General features: G+C 43.1%; 2 protein-coding genes across 3 annotated transcripts in view; one reads left to right on the plus strand and one right to left on the minus strand.

The window, feature by feature from the left end:
- The window catches only part of cfap54 (cilia and flagella associated 54), a 34,244-nt gene extending 16,983 nt beyond the window's left edge, over positions 1–17,261 (minus strand). The window contains exons 1-31 of the mRNA XM_079399816.1: positions 17,097–17,261; positions 16,870–16,975; positions 16,166–16,309; positions 15,916–16,084; positions 15,769–15,827; positions 8,112–8,255; positions 7,906–8,019; positions 7,702–7,803; positions 7,412–7,604; positions 5,596–5,691; positions 5,387–5,499; positions 5,185–5,311; positions 4,933–5,018; positions 4,713–4,850; positions 4,414–4,564; positions 4,119–4,183; positions 3,461–3,586; positions 3,202–3,349; positions 3,045–3,116; positions 2,844–2,965; positions 2,592–2,774; positions 2,382–2,474; positions 2,081–2,266; positions 1,865–2,007; positions 1,610–1,757; positions 1,312–1,467; positions 1,050–1,172; positions 717–845; positions 478–604; positions 287–379; positions 60–186 (exon numbers count right to left, since the gene is read on the minus strand). Coding sequence (XP_079255942.1) covers positions 60–186; positions 287–379; positions 478–604; positions 717–845; positions 1,050–1,172; positions 1,312–1,467; positions 1,610–1,757; positions 1,865–2,007; positions 2,081–2,266; positions 2,382–2,474; positions 2,592–2,774; positions 2,844–2,965; positions 3,045–3,116; positions 3,202–3,349; positions 3,461–3,586; positions 4,119–4,183; positions 4,414–4,564; positions 4,713–4,850; positions 4,933–5,018; positions 5,185–5,311; positions 5,387–5,499; positions 5,596–5,691; positions 7,412–7,604; positions 7,702–7,803; positions 7,906–8,019; positions 8,112–8,255; positions 15,769–15,827; positions 15,916–16,084; positions 16,166–16,309; positions 16,870–16,975; positions 17,097–17,245 — 3,932 coding nt within the window. The 5' untranslated portion in view covers positions 17,246–17,261. The remainder of the gene's footprint in view (positions 1–59; positions 187–286; positions 380–477; positions 605–716; positions 846–1,049; positions 1,173–1,311; positions 1,468–1,609; positions 1,758–1,864; positions 2,008–2,080; positions 2,267–2,381; positions 2,475–2,591; positions 2,775–2,843; positions 2,966–3,044; positions 3,117–3,201; positions 3,350–3,460; positions 3,587–4,118; positions 4,184–4,413; positions 4,565–4,712; positions 4,851–4,932; positions 5,019–5,184; positions 5,312–5,386; positions 5,500–5,595; positions 5,692–7,411; positions 7,605–7,701; positions 7,804–7,905; positions 8,020–8,111; positions 8,256–15,768; positions 15,828–15,915; positions 16,085–16,165; positions 16,310–16,869; positions 16,976–17,096) is intronic.
- Positions 17,262–17,795: 534 nt separating this feature from the next.
- On the plus strand, positions 17,796–19,692 carry LOC306858352 (protein SCO2 homolog, mitochondrial-like). 2 transcript variants are annotated; one of them, XM_079398856.1, is made up of 3 exons: positions 17,796–17,873; positions 18,237–18,357; positions 18,487–19,686. In XM_079398856.1, exon 3 carries the CDS (start codon positions 18,498–18,500, stop codon positions 19,413–19,415), a length of 918 nt encoding a protein of 305 aa, XP_079254982.1. In that variant the 5' UTR covers positions 17,796–17,873; positions 18,237–18,357; positions 18,487–18,497; the 3' UTR covers positions 19,416–19,686. The 2 variants fall into 2 exon arrangements, with proteins under 2 accessions (XP_079254982.1, XP_079254981.1); XM_079398855.1 differs by lacking the exon at positions 18,237–18,357 and having other exon boundaries at positions 18,487–19,692.
- Positions 19,693–19,864: the final 172 nt, after the last annotated feature.

Raw genomic sequence — 19,864 nt, forward strand, 5'->3', positions numbered from 1 at the left:
GAAATGTAACTCCAAACACCTACACACTCATTGCAAGCATGGACTGCACAAAAACACACCTGCTAAGCCAGTTTGTGATGTTCTGCTCCCACTGCAACACAAGATCCAGCTCATCTTCTAGCAGGGCTTTCTGGAGCAAGTGCGCAACAAACTCCAGAAAACAAGACTTCTGCTTGAACTTCATCACTAGATCAATCACACACACACATGCAAATACACAAAATGAGTACATGATACCACATTCAGTGAATCAGATTTTTCTATATTTGTTTTTTTTTTGTTATACCCTCTTTAAAGGCATGCTCGAGGGGGCTGTTTTCAATCACCATGTAGAGTACAACTGGGTCTTCCTGTCCAGTAAGCTCACATTCATCAGACCCTGCATCAAAGGCCATACAATATACTTTGTACTGATTGTTTACTATATTTTTGTTTAAACATTGGCTTCCTGATTAAGATATGAGAAAAAAGAAGGACCTGTTTTGTTGCAGGAAGTGACATCATGGTTCCCTAATGTTTCTGTATGCATGGTTTTCATGACAATGACCTCTAAAACATTTAGCAGCTTGCTTGGCCCCACATCATGGATGGAAGCTGCCTTCTTCTGAAAATCGAACACACATGCACTGACATTAATATTTCTTAAAGCATATTCTTAAAGCATATTTCTAAAATATCTCTTCTATGATAAACAAGACAAATCAGACATCACACACCCCGTCCAGCTCCACTGATGATGTTTTTTTGGCAGGTTGCTGTGGGGGCTCATTGATCTCCTGAAGAAGCTTCATTCCCAGCTCAAACACAGATGATGCCATACGACTCTCCTGATTGGAGCTCAAGCTCTAAAAGCACACAGAAATGGATCAAAATTTGAGGTCAATACTTTTTTTTTTCTTCCTATTTTGGAGAAGAAAATTTGTATACTTTTCTTCAGCAAGCACACATTAAATTGAGCAAAAGTGGCAGTAAAGATATTTAGAATGATACAAAAGACTTCTTCCTTACATATTCTTTCTTAACAGGTGAGCAGTATATGTAATTAATACCTTGGCTAAATAATATGTCATACAGGCAACCATGTGTTGCAGGGACTCTGTGGTGGCAACAGTCCGTTTCTGCTTGAGGACTTCTGGAATCTCCAGCAGCACCGTAAAGCACTTCAGCAGCACCTGAAACACACAGATGCACTGAAGCATCTAAAGTCACCTTTGCTATGGCAAAGCCCTCATATAAACAGCTGATTTAATCATGAAATTATGGAACTCCTGATATTTTATTGTTATCAAGTACATTTATGAAAGTAGCCACCTCTATGACAGGCTCAGAAGAGATCTGGTTGAAGATTAACGGAGTGAGAAGGCCGTAACAGCTCACTACAGCCTGCAGGGCACCGCTGCTGTCATTGAGGTGCAGAGCAAGATCAGTGGCCACCAGCATCCGTTCACACTCTGCAAGCCTGGCCTCCTGTGATGGATGTGCAGCTGGATCAGCTTTATAAGGATGAATTACTTGAGAAAGACTGGGCTATATTATCATGAGCTGTGATTAAATACAGTATATAACCCACCATAAAGCTGATTTCATCTTATTCACTTTGTTCACTAACCTGGCCCCAGATCAAAGGCCCTCCATCACAGAGACTGTCACAGAATAGTGCACCCTCTTGAATGTCAATATCTGTCTGAATGAAGATGGTGAAAAAAAACAGCTGCTGGAGGAGAGGAGAAGAAAGCTGCATGGCCTCTGGGCGGAGTCTACATGAAATAAAAATAGATGTCAAACAGTCAGAACAGATATTAGATAAGACACATGATCTTACAGTACATTATATTATATTATATTACATTATATTGAATTAAACCTTGTTTGAGCCAGTCTTTCAAGACAGGCTTCTTGTTCTGTCTCTGGACCCTCAGGACTTGAGTTTGGGGGAAGAGTAAAGTGGCTCCAAAGTTCATTACAAGCTCTTTTGGCAAGGGAGTAGAGTCCTGTCTGATAAGCTACCTAAACAATATAAAACCTAACATTAAGTGGATGGTTATTTTGCGTGGCACACAATAACATTTGATCCATTTACCTGTGCTATGTGGGCCCAGGTTGTTAGTAATGGTAGAGGCAGGGAGGCTAGTAGAGGCCTGGTGGTCTCTCCAATGGCATCCCCCACAATTTTGCCCCGAGCATTAAAAGCAGCCACTGCAAAAATGTACTTCTTATTAGGTTCCAACCTGTCTACATGAAATAAACGTTCACCTCTGGCAGGAATCTGGTTGAGACACAAATTTCATTTCAGGTACTGAGTATGAATAAACAATACAGACATTAAAAATGTAAGTAAGGTAAATTCATGATCTGATATTTCAAAACACCATTAACCCTACCATATCTCCAGTGCCACACAAGTAGCAGTCTTTAAGTCGTACTTTTAGGTTGACACCCTCTGCCTCTCTTCCATAAATACAGTACCAGCTAACCTAGATCAGGATAATAGTAAATTGTGTTCTTCAGCATTTACACCTGAACATCAATGAATAAATTCAAAGGGCAATCAACAGATATCAAAGTGATGCTTATAGAGAAGATGTGACAACCTCCTCCTCCAGGGCATATGATGCAGGTTTGAACGTCATGGACCAGTTGGAGCGTGAGAGGAGTATTGGGGCTGGTGGTGGCTGTCTCTTCTCTGCCATTCCTAAATTGTTCTCTGAAGGATATGCACAACTAACCAGCCTCCTCTCTTCAAGCTCAGCTTTCTCCATTAGCGTTATGGCCTCCTGGAAAAATGAAAACAGAGTTTACGTCACGTTATGCTGATGTGATGTGAAACCGATTGAAATACTGACCTCAAGTATTTTCTTGGTCTCTCGGCTCATCTGGTTTTTCCTAAATGCCAACAGGGCCTTCTGCGCTAGGAAAACACACTTAGAGATCTTGTTCTTTTTGATTTGTTCAAGTACCGCAGAATCTGTTAAAGAGTGAATCTGTGTAAAACAGACATCTGTTTTGGTGCCGATATGTTAATATTACATTGTTCTGAAACTCACCTCCTGTAGGTCTATTTGTTTCTGAGGCTTGGATAGCATGTGACTTCTTAAACTCCATCAAACTCATCTCATCTGAGCAGAACAAATATGACAGATTCAGTGACATGCATAAAAATGTGTTTCACTAATATGTTGAAGGATTGCATGTTTCTCTGACCTGACCAGGAATCAGATAATTTGAGAGCAAGTCTGTGCTGGAAGACCAGCAATTCCAGGTGTAAATCCATGGAAAGGGCAGCAAGGTCAGGGGTACTGCTGCTTTCTGGCATTCTGTTGCTCTTGGTACTCTTAGTGTCACAAAACTTCTGTGATTAAGAGAAATGTATAATCTTATAAAGCAAGCTTATTGTATCAACAGTAACAGGAGGTAACAGAACATGTGCTGCCGTAAGTAAAACATGGTATGTTCTTCTTGCCTGCTTGAACACCTCGTCAAAGACAGCAGAATCCCCATAAAGTGACCTGGCCCTTCCTCTGGACACACATTCCACACCTCTTTCCACCACATCCAACGCAGTCTGCAGCTGTTCAGTTTTGGACCTCTGCACACATGTTAAAAATATAGTTTTATTATGGTTAAACCCTGACACAATTCCATAAAACTGCATTAGATTTTGTTGGTTTGAATGCCACCTCAGATTCTAAGGTAATTTTACTTCTAAATGTTGAATCTGATGCCACTGAACCGTTTATGAAGTGAAGTGAAGTGACATACTGCCAAGTATGGTGACCCATACTCGGAATTCATGCTCTGCATTTAACCCATCCAACGTGCACACACACAGCAGTGAACACACACACACACACACCAAGAACACACTTATGCTGCGGCGCCCGGGGAGCAGTTGGGGGTTCGGTGCCTTGCTCAAGGGCACCTCAGTCGTGGTATTGAGGGTGGAGAGAGCGCTGTACATTCACTCCCCCCACCTACAATCCCTGCCGGCCCGAGACTCGAACCCGCAACCTTTGGATTACGAGTCCGACTCTCTAACCATAAGCCACAACTTCCCCGATGCTACAATATGAACTTTCAGTAGGGTTTTATCTTATATTTCTACTCATGGGACAACATACCATAAACAGGGAGCTTGCAGATTTTCTAACAGGGATGGACTCTTCGCTGCTATCTTCAGTGGTGGCTACAGAAAGAAAAACACAAAGAAGTTCAAAAGTTTGGGATGGGTAAGATTTTTTAAATGTTTTCTTATGTTCACAAAAGCTGCATTAATTTGATTCAAAAACAGTAAAATCAGTAATATTGTGAAATATTATTACAATTTAAAATAATTGTTTTCTGTTGTAATATATGTTTAAATGACTGTATATAGACTGTTGCTGTGTGAAATCTCATCTTTGTGGCACATGGTACCTGTCTTTCTCCCAGACTGTGGTGGGGCGTCTGCACTGCTTTCTAGCACCATGGCTAGTCTCAGAGTCATTTCAGTCACTAGTAAGAAGTCCACTTCAGCCAGCTGGTGCTCATGGGCCACTTCATACAGCAAAAGGAGGGTCTCCACCCACTATTGAATAAAACAAAACACAAAAAAAAAAAACACTTACTTCAGCAACTAATATTATAAAGCAGCGCCTCCATGACTGCTTTTAAAATTGACAAAGACTCTCATCATAAGCATTTTAGATTTATTGTTTTTTTTTTTTAATAATGACCTGGTCTTGGTTTGCTATCCTTCCCAGGTAGCGCACAGGTTCATAGTGTCTCGACTGTGCTCTTTGAAAGACAGTTTTGCATTTAGCCCAAAAGAAGAGCACAATGTCCAACACCAAGTCTGCATTTGGCTGGATATCCTATTTGGACAAACATACACATTGTCAGGTTACCTATGACAGCTCCATGAGCTATTCAGAGAGTGTGAGAGAAAGACCTGACCTTGTCTGTCCTGCAGACACAAGCATGAAGTGTCCGAATAAGATTGAAAAATTCTTCGGTCATGATTGCTGCCACAATGTTCTTGTCTGTAAGGGAATAAAACAATAAAAGAGGGATTATGTTTATTTTGGGTTTAAGAATTTTACATAAGCCCAAAAATATAAATAAATAAATCCTGAGTCAACTTTGTTTACATTTTTTTATCATTTGCTTGTCTTTTTCTATGAGTGAATCAAATTATGTGATTAGTACCGGCTTGACCATCAAAAGCAGCATCTTTCATGATAAATTTAACTCTTTGAGTGGATATCAAACGCTCCGCAGCTTCCAAAATCCTCAGTTCCATCTCATACTTCCTAAATGCGTGGCCTTCCATGTTCTGTGGACAGTACAAGAAAAAAGAACAAGATAGCTGTCTGGCTGACATTTTAAGCCATATCACAGATGTACTCACAGCTAGTGCTGACATAAGTGCCGTAGAGAGCGAGCTGAACATGCTCCACTGTTCATATCTGAAGAGCTGCTTCACAAACTTCACCGCAGCATCTACTGCAATCTTACTCTTTGCTGAGAGACAAAAAACAAAGACCCTGAGTGACATATAACGCATTAACACAAATAAGATTGAAAAAATTAAATGGCAAGTTAAATGCAAGCACTCACCAGCAACAGCTGTGTCAAAGAGAGAGGAGGCAGAAGTGACTGCATTCACAGAGGGAGGCAGGCTCTCATTAAAAGTGTGGTCAGAATCACCAAAACCTGCAAAAGAAAGGATATTTAAGCCCTAAAGTCCAGTTTACAACAATAAAATTATTAGCTTGACACCAATCCACAATAATGTTCTATTCATCATAAAAACTGCAGTTTTGTGGCCGGAAAAAATCGGTAAAGTCCCCTAAATGTTTAGGAATCCATACCAACGCTTCGTGCACGAACGTCAGCTCCAGGAAAAGTAAGTATCACGCGTTTGTTTTCCAAATTGCCTTTCTAAAAGAGCTTCTTGGCACTCTGTAAGGTTCATTGCTAAAGCTATCATTGTCTCTGCCTGTTTTCACCGATACTGCCTTTAAGTGCTACCAGAATGATTGTGAATAAGAATGTGGTAGTTAAAAGTTGCATATGAAAGCAATGTGAGTCGATCGCTTGAAGTTGTCGAGCTCATAATCAAAAGTAGGACTTATAAAGTTTGTGATAGCATGACACCAGCTATGTTGTTATTTTTATCCCACCGTGCTCCCCGTCTGTGTAATTCATAAACACAAGTTTATTATGCACAGTATAATCAGATGACTTTGAAACCGAGTACGTTTTCTGTAAAGATAACAGGCTTGTACTAATAGTGGAATGTTTAATTGTAAAGGCTAGCACTGCTAATACGGAGCTTGAGCTCTTGAAGCTCCGCCCTCTTCTCCGGGAGCAATAGCACGTTTGCATTTAAAGCAACATACTCAAAATCAGCGCATTTTGGCTCATACCCTAAAAGTGGGCATTTTAACAAGCTATAAAAATTTATCTGTGGGGTATTCTGAGCTAAAAAGTCACATATACACTCTGGGGCCATGAGAGACTTATTTTAAATCTTGTAGAAAGGGGCATAATAGGTCCCCTTTAAAGGGATAGTTCACCCAAAAATGAAAATTCTGTTAATTAATTACTCACTCTCATGTTGTTCCAAACCCGTAAGACCTTTATGCACAAAGAAAACAAAAATAACGACGTTATTCAACAATTCATCTCCTCCCGTCACCCTATAGCCCCGTTTTGGAGCTACGTATTCGCATACATAAACAACATATCCTGTTCTGTGTCAGCAGCACTGTACGTGGATACGCTGTTTACATTGTTTACAGTTTGATCTGAATGTAAACAACGTATCTGCGTACATACTTTGCATACATTGTTTATGTATGTGATACTCTCCAAAATGGCACTATAGGGCGACGGGGAGGAGACAAATGGTTGAATAAATTAGTTCTTTTTGTTTTCTTTGCGCACAAAAAGTATTCTCGTAGCTTTGTAAAATTACAGTTGAACCACTGATGTCACGTGGATTATTTTAACAATGTCCTTGCTACGTTTCTGAGCCTTGATCGTGTAAGGATCCTTGCTGTCTATGGGAGGGTCAGAGAGCTCTCAGATTCCATCAAAAATATCTTCATTTGTGTTCCGAAGATGAACGAAGGTCTTAGGTTTGGAACGACATGAGTGTGAGTAATTAACAACAGAATTTTCATTTTTGGGTGAACTATCCCTTTAAATTCAACAGCTGGGAAAAATGTTCTGAAAGTAATAACAACGCTATTGTTCATCTGTTTTGTTATTGTTATAGTTGTGGTGCGGACTCCATTGTTATCATAGAATTAGAAAGATTATTAAAAATGTATAGTTATTGTGATCATTATAGTTATCGTCCTTAGTGTGAACAAGCCTTAAAAGTTACATTTAGTTGCACTGAGGCAGAAAGGACGAAAAAGTGTACCAGACAACAAGCTAGTCCCCGCCGAAATGAGCTCCAGCACCACATCCTGGACCTCGAATTCTTCAGGCATGCCGGTCTGCAGAGGCCTGATAGAGCTGTCCTGTAGAGCTTCCAGCACTGCCAGAAACCGAGCAGCATTGCCCTCGAACATCTCCATCAGGATACGCTCGGTTGGTGTGCGAGGCCATGGGGTCTACCGAGAGATATAAGGGGAGAATAAGAGTAAAAAAAAGATATTACAGAAGAACTAAGAAAAAGCAGTATTCTACATTAGTAAAGTGAATACTCACTAGCTGTAGCTCTTTCAAATTGCTCTTCTGTTTGGGTCTAAAGAGGCCTTTCGGTTTCCTTCGGGGCTCATACACCGAGCGCTTAAACACCATCACTGCAAGCTTCTCTCCATTAATGGAACAATAACAGTAATAAAATATGGTAGTTATAATACAAGAATGATAAAAACAACAACATGTTTCATTCAGGCAGCATTTCCTCACTTTTATTGTGGCCTCCTTATAAGCTTGTTGGGTCTCCAATGACACTTGGGAGCCAGTCATCTCCTCCAGCTTGGCCAGTTCACTGATCTTCCCAAGGGCTCGGCGAGCAAACACCTACAGTATTGCACAACAAGAGGCAAGAAGGACAGATTGCCTATGGGCTCTTGAGTAATAAAGCTAAGTTGATTTTTTTTATGTGAACTCACCTCTGCCTGAACTGAAGCACAGTCATGAAAATAACATTCGCACACAGCACAGTAAAGTGTGGCCCTCCATGGCAAGAAGTTGGCAGTCAACAGAGGAACAGAGGTCTCTAGGCATGTGCATGCCCATAGTAAGTACTCTAAAACCTGAACAAAGACATAAAAAGACTTCAAAATATACTAAATGGATATGTTTTGTGAAAAATACAAACAAATAAATTAGTGCTGTCAAATGATTCATCGCGATTAATCGCATCCAAACTAAAAGTTTTTGTTTACATAATATATGTGTGTACTGTGTATATTTATTATGTATATATAAATATACATACATGCATGTATATATTTAAGAAAAATATGTTAAATTATATAAATATATACATTTAAATACATGTAAATGTTTTCAAAATATATACTGTATGAGTGTGTATTTATATATACATAACAAATATACACAGTACACACACACATAAATTATGTAAACAAAAACTTTTATTTTGGATGCGATTAATCGCAATTAATCGTTTGACAGCAGTAAAATAAATACATAAATATATCAAGTACTTGCTCCAAACATGAAGGAATTTAATTCATATATATGTAATACGTTGATAGTTATATTTTAAGCAAGTATATTGTTGTTTTATGTATCTACCAACATATTTACTATTATTATTGTTATTTGCAGTTTTTTTTTTACTCTTTTCACCTCTTTTACGTTTTTCTATATTTATGTATATTTGTATTGTATAACATCCTGAGGCAGAGGGACATGGGAATATAACAGCTGATACATAAAAATAAAGTACACTAACTTTCAAACGTTTGGGGTTGCTTGATTTTTTTTTAAATGTTTTTCGAAATAAGTTTCATATGCTCGCCAAGGCTGCATTTATTTGATCAAAAACACTACAATATTATTGTAATTTAAAATAACTGTTTTATATTTGTATAGATATTAATATGTAATTTATTCCTGTCATGGCAAAACTGAATTTTCAGCAGCCATTACTACAGGTTTCAGATTCTTCAGAAATCATTCTAATATTTTGATCTGGTGCTTGAGAAACGCTCTCGGTTACTCACGTAACCTCGGTTCCCCCGAAATGAGGGAATGCTCTCGGTTACTCACGTAACCTCGGTTCCCCGAAATGAGGGAACGAGACATTGCTATGGGAAATACCTTTTCCTCGAATACTATTGAAGCCTTATTGAATCACGCCAATGAAACTGGCCAATGGCGTTCAAGTGTGCGAAATATGAGCGGGAATCCCACTCTATATAAGGAAGTGATATTTGCCGCTGTTGGTAAACACAGCTCAGGTCTACAGGACCTAGTCAAAACCATGTAAAAGTCAGGGGGGTCACGGCAACTACACGATGCCAGGGGCGGAGTTAACTCTGGTGAAACAGAGAATGTGAAATGGCGGCGGCTTTGGCGCTTTCACATATAGATTAATTTAAATTGTTTAATTCAAATGAAATCATGTGTTATGATGCACGGCAGTAGCGGTGCTCAATAAGCAGAGTATGATGGTGATCAAGTCCTAAAAGACATGGTGAACTATATCAAAACATTGTGATAAACTGTTAGGGACAGCATTGGATTGGTGGTGCATCAATACAGGGTGTATACAACCTAGTTGAAACCACTGACACACATCTCAGGTCATAGCTGAGGCTGAATAGGCGCGTGCGCTGCTCGCACTGACAGCACATGCGAGGCAAGCGACATCACATCTAGGTTATAAAACCTCGCGAAAGTGCTGGGTGACGACCAACCTGCCTCCATACAAATGTCGTGAATAGACATGCCATTTGCCCAGGCCCAGGATGACGCGAGTCCACAGGTTGAGTGGGCCCGAACCCCTATCGGACATTCCGCACCCTTAGAGTGTGACAGCCTTTGCTTGGACACAGGCAGTCCTTTTGTGCGTCCACCAAAACATACAAATAGCTGCTCCGAGAGTCTGACCTGTTTAGAGTGCTCGATTTAAATACGCACCGCACGTACAGGGCACAGCAGAAGTGTATTAAGCGGCTCTATCCCGGTCTGTGTTTCGGGGCGGAAAGCAGATAGTGTTATGACCTGCGCTTTAAATGGAGTCGAAAGCACTTTAGGCACATATCCTTTTATAGGCTTCAAGGTGAGTCTGTGTAACAGACGCAGGCAAGTGTGCTGGTGCGTGTAAACCTCACTCCCTTGATCTCAAAGAAGTGGCGCTCTAGCAACTGACGCTAGAGGCCGTGGCCTTTAGCCTCCTCGTTAGAGCGCCCGCCTCCCGCGCCGGAGACCGCGGTTCGAATCCCGCTCGGAGCGAGGCGAAGTAGAACCGGTTACATCTGCAATCACCTGGCCCGAATTCAATACACGAGTCGTCAATTGAAAGCGCCTGCAGGTCTCCAACTCGCTTAACAGAGGCCAACACGAGCAGGAGCGCTGTCTTGAGAGAGAGCGCTCACAAGCTCACTGATTGTATGGACTCGAACGGGGGTCCCGTAAGAGGGTCAAGCACAAGCGCCAAGTCCCAAGTGGGTTGAGTAGAAGGGCGAGGAGGGATCAGCCTTCCTGCTCCTTTTAAAAATCGTATGATCAGGTCACTTCTGTCGATCGGGCGATTTTCGACGTGCACGTGAAAGGCTGTTATAGCGGCCATATACACTTTCAATGTGGATGGCATACGACCACTATCAAATCGCTCTTGGAGGAAGGCAGTATTGGGCAGTTGATTGGGTCTTCGCCCCGCAATATGCACCAACTTGAAAAAACTCTCCATTTATGTGTGTAATGACGCCTCGTGGAAGGAGCCCTAGCCTCAGAGATGGAAGCTGAGGAAGTGCATTTGTTACTGGCAAGCTCTGTTGAGCGGCCAGACATGAAGGCTCCATGACTCCGGATTTGGGTGCCATATCGTTCCTTGTGCTTGAGAGAGGAGGTCTCTCTTCAATGGGATAGTCCACGGGGGGCTACCAGCAGCTCCACCAGTTCTGGGAACCACGGCTGATTGGGCCATTTTGGTGCCACTAACAGAACAGATTCCTTTTCCTCTCTGATTTTGCAAAGCACGCAAGGCAGAAGTTTCACTAGAGGAAAGGCATACTTGCGTATTTTCGGCCAGCTGTGAGCTAGTGCATCCACTCCCAGGGGAGAGTGTGTCAGTGAATAAAACAGCGGGCAGTGAGTGTTCTCCGCTGATGCGAAGAGATCCACCTCCACCCTGCCGAATACACTCCAAATCATTTTGACTGTCAGAGGGTGTAATCTCCACTCCCCGTGGATTACTCTGCCCCTCGACAGTAAGTCAGCACCATAGTTCAGGCGTCCGGGGACATGTACTGCCTGGATGGAGAGGAGGTGTCGATCTGCCCACAGAAGGTCTCTCGCCAGCCACAGCAGTGGTCGCGAATTCGCACCACCTTAGTGATTTATAAACGCTACCACTGTCATGCTGTCCATCCTGATGAGAATGTGACGGTGAAGAATGTCTGGGAGAAAGCACTCGAGCGCTAGGTCTACAGCACGGAGCTCCAGACAGTTTATGTGCCATGACTTCTCCATTTCTGACCATGTCCCGAAGGCTGGTCTGCCATCGCACACGGCTCCTCAGCCCGTGCTCGATGCATCTGTCATAACATTCTTTCTCCTGATCACTTGGCCAATACGAACACCCCGGCGATACAGAGTTATATTGCGCCAAGGGGTCAGCATATGCAAACAGTTGTGCGTCACTTTGATGCGCAAGTTGCCCGTGCGCCATGCGTTCTGTGTGTGAATGTGAAAATAAGCATCCTCTAAATCATGGAACCAATCTCTCGACCTGATATGTGAGAGGATTTATCTCAGCATAATAACTTTGAATGCGCGCAATTCAGCTGTCTCAGGTCCAAGATTGGGCGGAGTCTGCCGTCTTTCTTTGGCACCAGAAAATAACGACTGTAGAAGTCGCTCTTGCGGTCTATGAGGGGTACTGCCTCCACAGTGCGCTTTGCGAGAAGATTGTGTATCTGAGGCATTCCGCAGAACTGAGGCATTCCGCAGAACTGAGGTATTGCTCCCGTACAGTGGACATTAACACACCATTGAAAGTGTGTGAGTGATGGGGGAGAGGGGAGTGAGAGGAGGAAAATTGCCCTGAGTTTTGGATTTTTTTCGCCTTTATTGTACTGCATAGTGGAACAATCAAAACACAAACATGACAGTTGCTCTCGCCACCCGCAACAGGAAGGGGGACTTCTTCAGTGGCTCGTCTTCGGCGCTGGGTGCAGCTTTCCTCCTCTGAGAGAAAGCATCAGGAACGCGGTTTTGATTCCAGTGCCGGTGGGCCGCCATTTCTGTCAGGGCGGGGTCTCTGGCCCTTCGAGCCCTGATGGCGCTTCGGCCACGGTTGTCTTGACCTCACCGCCGGCTCATGTTCGCGCCGAAGAGCAGCAGAAGAGGCATGCGGTCTTCCCGCGCACTGCACTGAAGAGGAGCGGGAACGTGCAGGAGGTTTCGCATCGGCGCACTTTGGCAGGAAGTGGCTAATGGCCTTCGACTGCTTCTGCGCTTCAACGAAGCGCTCCGTGAACGCTCCGAGGGGGCCTGCTGTAGCGGTGGGGTGAGGAGCGTGTGGGCACTGAGCTGGTGCAGGCTCGTCACCTGATCCTGACAGATCCGCATCAGAAACTCGTGGCACTTTCCTCCTTGGCTCGAAAGAGGCTGCAGAGGAAGAGTGCGGCAGAGCTAGTTGGGCGAGTTCATCGCCTTGGACAATGGCCAAACGGAGCCTGAGAGTCCGGAGACTCATATCTCCGCAGTGGGGGCAATCTGACCCCCCAAGCGATGATAGATTTCTTGCTTTTAGTAGAAGGCTGGCTGAAGGAAAAGATTCTGAATGAATGACGTACAAGCACTGCCTTATATAGGGTGGGATTCCCGCTCATATTTCGCGCGCTTGAATGCCATTGGCTAGTTTCACTGTCGTGATTCAATAAGGCTTCAGTAGTATTCGAGGAAAAGGTATTTCCCATAGCAATGTAGAGTGACCGAATTGAAGGGGAACATTGTATTATCAATGTTGAAAACAGTTGTGCTGCTTAGTATTTTTGAGGAGATTTTTTTTCAGGATTCTCTTATAAATAGAACAGAATTTATTTGAAATCTTTTTGTTTTTTGTAACAATGTGAAAATCTTAACTGTCACTTTTGATGAGTTAAAAAAATATACTGACCCCAGTAGTGAACAGTTGTAACAGAACTGTTTGTTTAGTTTCCTTTTTGTCCTTATTTGGTTCTTCCTGTTTTAGTTTCTGACCTAGTTCTGTTAATTAGTTATATGCATCACCTGTGTTTGATTCAATTATCTTGTTTTCTCGTTTGTTCCAGCCCCTTTATAAGTCCTCAGTTCTGCCTTTGTGTTTGTCTGCTCTTAAGTTAACATATGGTAAATGTGAGTTGATGCTAAATAAATATCTCTTTTGTTATTCTTCGTCGAGCGCTCCTTTTCCCTACAACCACGAACCGTTACAGAAGATCAGACCGAAACTGAAGACGCAGCCGACGCCTGCTAGGATGCAGTTCGTCGACCGTTTTATTTCTTTAATTCAGCAGAACCCCTCATTCTATGGTTATGCTGAGGAGTTCTGCAAGCTCGCAGCGGCAGTGGACCTGCACGATGCAGCCATCCTCCATCTGTTCCGGCTCGGGACCAGTTACCTCTATCCTATGGACCTCCCAGACACGACAAGATTATGTTGGAGAATGGGGATTTTTCCAGTGTCTGGGAAGTATCCGGGCCCGAGTCGGAACTAATCCGCCGTCCGCTGCGAGGAAAATTCTGCCGTCCGCAACAATGTTAATTCCGCCTATTGAAGAGGCGATGAACGTTACGCCATTCACGGCGATGAGGATCCCGTCCAGCCCACCTGAGTTCCCGCTGGTCCCGTCCGGCCCACCTGAGTTCCCGCTGGTCCCGTCCGGCCCACCTGAGTTCCCGCTGGTCCCGTCCGCGCTGCAAGAGCGCCCTCTAATGTCCGCGCTGCAAGAGCGCCCTCTAATGTCCGCGCTGCAAGAGCGCCCTCTAATGTCCGCGCTGCAAGAGCGCCCTCTAGTGTCCGCACTACAAGAGCGCCCCTTTGAATCCGCGCAGCAAGAGCGCCCCCAAGTGTCCGCGCTGCCAGAGCGGCCCCAAGTGTCCGCGCTGCAAGAGCGCCCTCCTGCGTCTCCGCTGGTCCCGTCCAGCTCTCCTTCGTCTCCGCTGGTTCTATCCAGCTTCGCGCCTCCCGTGCGCCCTCAAGTGTCTGCGCCGCAAGAGCGCCCTCAAGTGTCTGCGCTGCAAGAGCGCCCTCCTGCATCTACGCTGGTCCCGTCCAGCTCCGCGCCTCCAGAGCACCCCCAAGTGCCCACTCCTCCCGAGCGCCCCCAAGAGTCCGCTCCTCCCGAGCGCCCCCAAGAGTCCGCTCCTCCAGAGCGCCCCCAAGAGTCCGCTCCTCCAGAGCGCCCCCAAGAGTCCGCTCCTCCAGAGCGCCCCCAAGAGTCCGCTCCCCCAGAGCGCCCCCAAGCGCCCGCTCCTCCAGAGCGCCCTCCAGCGCCCGCTCCTCCAGAGCGCCCTCCAGCGCCCGCTCCTCCAGAGCGCCCTCCAGCGCCCGCTCCTCCCGAGCGCCCTCAAGCGCCCGCTCCTCCAGAGCGCCCCCAAGAGCCCGCTCCTCCAGAGCGCCCCCAAGAGCCCGCTCCTCCAGAGCGCCCCCAAGCGCCCGCTCCTCCAGAGCGCCCCCAAGAACCCGCTCCTCCAATGTGGCCCCCAGAGGGGAACTTTCCCAAAGAAATTTTGGGGGGGGGCCATATTGCCGCAGTTTGTGTGGCCAGGCCAAAGGCCAAGGCCACAAAGGACCCAGATCCATCATGGCCTCCCGAGGACCCCGATCCGCCATGGCCGTCCGAGGACCCCGATCCACCAAGGCCGCCCGAGGACCCCGATCCGCCAAGGCCGCCCGAGGACCCAGATCCACCATGGTCGCCCGAGGACCCTGATCCATCATGGCCTTCCAAGGCCCCTGATCCGCCATGGACTCCCGAGTCTCCAGATCCGCCATGGTCTCCCGAATCTCCAGTCCTGCCATGGCCTCCTAAGGCTCCGGATCCACCATGGATTCCCGAGTCTCCAGATCTGCCATGGCCTCCCGAATCTCCAGTCCTGACATGGTCTCCCAAGGCTCCTGATCCGTCCTGGAGGCTTCCCTGTTCTATCCTGGTCCTGCTCCAGCCTCCAGGACGCCCGCCCCCCCTCCCCGATGTTACTGTTACGGTGCGGGACGTACCTTCCGGGAGGGGGCGATATCTGTAACAGAACTGTTTGTTTAGTTTCCTTTTTGTCCTTATTTGGTTCTTCCTGTTTTAGTTTCTGACCTAGTTCTGTTAATTAGTTATATGCATCACCTGTGTTTGATTCAATTATCTTGTTTTCTCGTTTGTTCCAGCCCCTTTATAAGTCCTCAGTTCTGCCTTTGTGTTTGTCTGATCTTAAGTTAACATATGGTAAATGTGAGTTGATGCTAAATAAATATCTCTTTTGTTATTCTTCGTCGAGCGCTCCTTTTCCCTACAACCACGAACCGTTACAACAGTATTGTTTATTCTGAAAAATGTTACAAAGCATCATAGATAAAGGCATGTTTTTGCAAACCTGTGAAGCATGGCCTGCTGACATCAGGAATCTGCATATGTTGTACATGTGTAATGAGCCTGAGGAAATATGGAAAACAAGTAACAGTCACAGTCACAATTTATTGTCAGTGTAATATACTACATCCAGAGGTCTTACTGAAGGTACCATTATAGAGGATCCAGCATAAACTTTCATCAGGCAGAACAGCCTGCATGAGAATGCGCACAAATCCCAGGATGCTCAGCAGCTTTTGAACCCCACTCTTGTCTGTCAGTGCACCTCTCTCTTTCTCCAAATAGAAGATGCATTGGCATTCTCCCTGAAGAGCACGGAACTACACATACATAGTTCAAAGGTCATTAAAAGTGATATTGGAACCAAAAATGATACATGCACTTCAGGCAGGATCCCTAACCGTAAGTCGGGCTCTTTTTGAATCAAAGCCGTCTGAGAAGAAAGACTGCTTGAAGTGCTCCACGTCTCGTATGCTTTCTATGCTTAGTGTGCAAAACTGCTGCAGATAGAGTCTGTACCCTTGCCAGAGAGCAAGCCTGTAAAGCTTATAGGACATGATGAAAAATATTTATATAAAGGACATGTGATTATATGTGACCATGGACCACAAAACCAGTCATAAGTAGCACGGGTATATTTGTAGCAATAGCCAACAATAAATTGTATAGGTCAAAATGATCTATTTTTCTTTTATGTCAAAAATCATTAGGATATTAGGTAAAGATCATGTTCCATGAAGATATCTTGTAAATTTCTTACCATAAATATATCAAAACTTAACTTTTGATTAGTAATATGCAATGCAAAGAACTTCATTTGGACAAATTTAAAGGCGATTTCCTCAGTATTTAGATTTTTTGGCATCCTCAGATTCCATATATTGAAATAGTTGTGTCTCAGCCATATATTGTCCTATCCTAACAAACCATAGCTTATTTATTATTATATATATTTAAAAATAAATTACACTTATGACTGATTTTGTGGTCCATGGTCACATATATCAATGGATGAAGATTGAGTGCATTAGCAAAATATATTTGGTATAACCAACTGGTAATCTATAACTGTGGTTAAAAAAGGGTAAGATACAGTTTTATTTACCTTGGAGTTAATGAGGAAATCTGCTGTTTGCAACAGGTGCTCTTCGAAATAAGAGGGAGGAAGGCGAGATTTATATTTGTTCCATGTTTCAAACAGTTTAATGGACCTGTCAGTTAACACAAATGTTTTGTATATTAATTCAGTATACTTAAAATTCAATAAAGTAATATAAAAACAAAGCACTACAAAATATTTTAGTTTTTAGCCTTTTTCTGTTTATCTCTTACCCTCTAGAGTAGGATCGGGAGTCGTAGTTCGGTGAGCCTGAAAGCTTCTTTATATACGCTTTAAACTCTTTTAGGTCACTTTGAAAAGCTAACAGAACGGGGTTGTTTTTATCCAGGGGTCCGTAGTATGTTGCTGGTGCAGGGTCCATGTTTCAAGCAGCGCGTGAAAGGCACTTTGTGTTTTGACTCCGTTGTTATGGATATGACGCGCGCACTCTTTTTGGGGCACGACCGTGCGCGTGCGTGTGTCCCATGTCAATCTTCTTTTTCTTCTTCCTTTTTTTTTTTTTAATACATTGAAATGCACTTTAATCAAAAATGGCTTTATCACACATATCATGAACATGAACAGAGTTTTATTTTTTGCTTGTTTTATTTATTTATTTATTTTTTTCTTGGGCGTTGGGCGTAAAGCATAATTATATGCAATACCATTTCCCAAAAAATAATAAATGAAAACGGACAGCTTTAAACTGCGCCAATTTGACAGATTTCCACCAACCTGCCATCTACTGGCCATTCAGTAATGACGAATCTACCGCAAAATGTGTATAGCAGCAAATATTGATACATAGTACGTAGTAATGTATAATACTTAGTAATATAAAATGCTGAAAAAATCATATGTCATTTATAATTATATTATTTATAGTCACGACAAGTCGACACGATGAATCTGCGACCTCGAAACTCAAGCTTGACACCACCTGACTGTTGTACATGGTACATGTGGAGCTCAAGTTTATATCGAGAAGGACAGACGACTGTAACCTCAGGGTTAGTAACATTTAAACGTGTTTTAACTGTAATTTTGTGTTCATATTACAAATGCTGTATTTGCACCAACCAAAGATAGTGTTATAATCAGACATATTTTCAAGGGGCTAGCTTTGCTAATATTGTCATTTACCTGCCATAGAAGGCTATTGCATACTATGGGATGGAATGCATGTATATATAGTGTCCCATGCCTTAATTTATTTGTTTTCAAAATAACAAAAATCAAAACAATCAAGGCTAAATTAACAGGATCAGAAACAAAGGACTTTATAGTGTTATGATGTTATTTATATATCGATGATTATATATTGAATATTTATAAAGTAACGATTTATGTTTTCAAATATTCTTCTGTTGTAGATCTGTATAATTTATTATGAATATAATTTGTGAAACCAATTGTGATCCTGTTTCTGGAGATCTGCCTGCAGAGTTAAACTCAAACCCTGAATAAACACACCAGATGAACAAGATTATCAAGGTCTGTTCACTTGTAAATGAAAATATGTCCGTCTGTAGGAAGACAGATCTCCAGGTTTCAAAACCTTGATTCAGACTATAGTTTGAACTTGATTGCTCAGCTCACTCCATTATTTTTTGTCTTCATCAGTTATTCTGAGGATGTTGAGACACGGCTGCCTCAGAGGACTGGACTGGCATGTGACGTCATGGAGCATCCTACGGTCAACAACGAGAGAAACAAATAACCTTTCACGTCGTATCCCAAAAGCCACATTCCCCTCATGCAGATCTCTCAAAAAGATACATATGTCCCATATTAGAACATCAGCTCAAAGTTTTCCACCACACTGCCGTCTACCATGGTTACTTGGAGAACAAAGAGCTTTTTACTCTCAAGACTCCTCTAAAACGCCAAACCCAGGCTCATCAGCAGGGATCAAACTGCGTACACGCTTGGTGGTGACACTGCTTTTTGGAGGTGGTATTATTGGTACCTGGTGGTATGTTTTTCAGGAGAAACAAAAGAAGATCCAGATGCAAAGACTGGAGCAGTTGAGAAAAGTGGCTGTTGGACAAGGAGACTTCAGTCTGTTGGATCACACAGGACAGCGAAGGACCAAGCATGATTTCCTGGGCCATTGGGTGCTCTTATATTTTGGCTTCACCCACTGCCCGGATATCTGCCCAGACGAGCTGGATAAAATGACCAGTGTGGTGAGTATTCTTGATAAAGACCCCAGCCTGCCCCCTGTCCAGCCATTATTTATCACCGTTGACCCTGAGAGAGATGATGTGGCTGCTATGGCAAAGTACGTGAAAGATTTTCACCCCCGGCTGATTGGATTGACGGGTACTGCGGAGGAAGTGAAGCAAGCAGGACGGGATTATAGGGTCTACGCCAGTGCTGGGCCTAAAGATGAGGATGGAGATTATATTGTGGACCACACCATCATCATCTACCTAGTTAACCCAGACGGACTCTTTCTGGACTACTACAATAGAATGAAAAACGATGTACAGATTGCAGAGAGTATACGTAATCACATGAAAAACTATGTTAAATTATTTCCAGATTAATCTAAATGGGGGGGGGAATGTTTGCACAATAAAGCTGTATCAGCTATATCCTAGTTCCTCGTGCATAAATAACAGCATTGTTAATAAAGTAAAAATAAACTTATCTTTTTTTTGGTATCTGAAATAAGGCTGAAATAAAATAAATATATGGAAAATCTTAAACTTGACAAATTGGAAATGTTGACAAATAAAGTATTAAAATGACTAAATTGAAACTGAAATAAAAACAAATTAAAACTACAGAGAAATATTTTAGCGACAGGCATATAAAATTACTAAAATGAAAAGGAAAAATCTATAAAAAATATAAAACATTAATAAATGCTATAATAGCATATAAAGATTTAAAAAAAAAAGATTGGTAGAGGGAATGTTCTTTTTCTGATTTAAACTCAGGTTGTGCAGTTGATTAAAACTACAGTACATATAATTATAGTACATATAAAAAC

The sequence above is a fragment of the Barbus barbus genome (genome assembly GCF_936440315.1).
Source record: "Barbus barbus genome assembly, chromosome: 39".
NCBI classification, from domain to species: domain Eukaryota; kingdom Metazoa; phylum Chordata; class Actinopteri; order Cypriniformes; family Cyprinidae; genus Barbus; species Barbus barbus.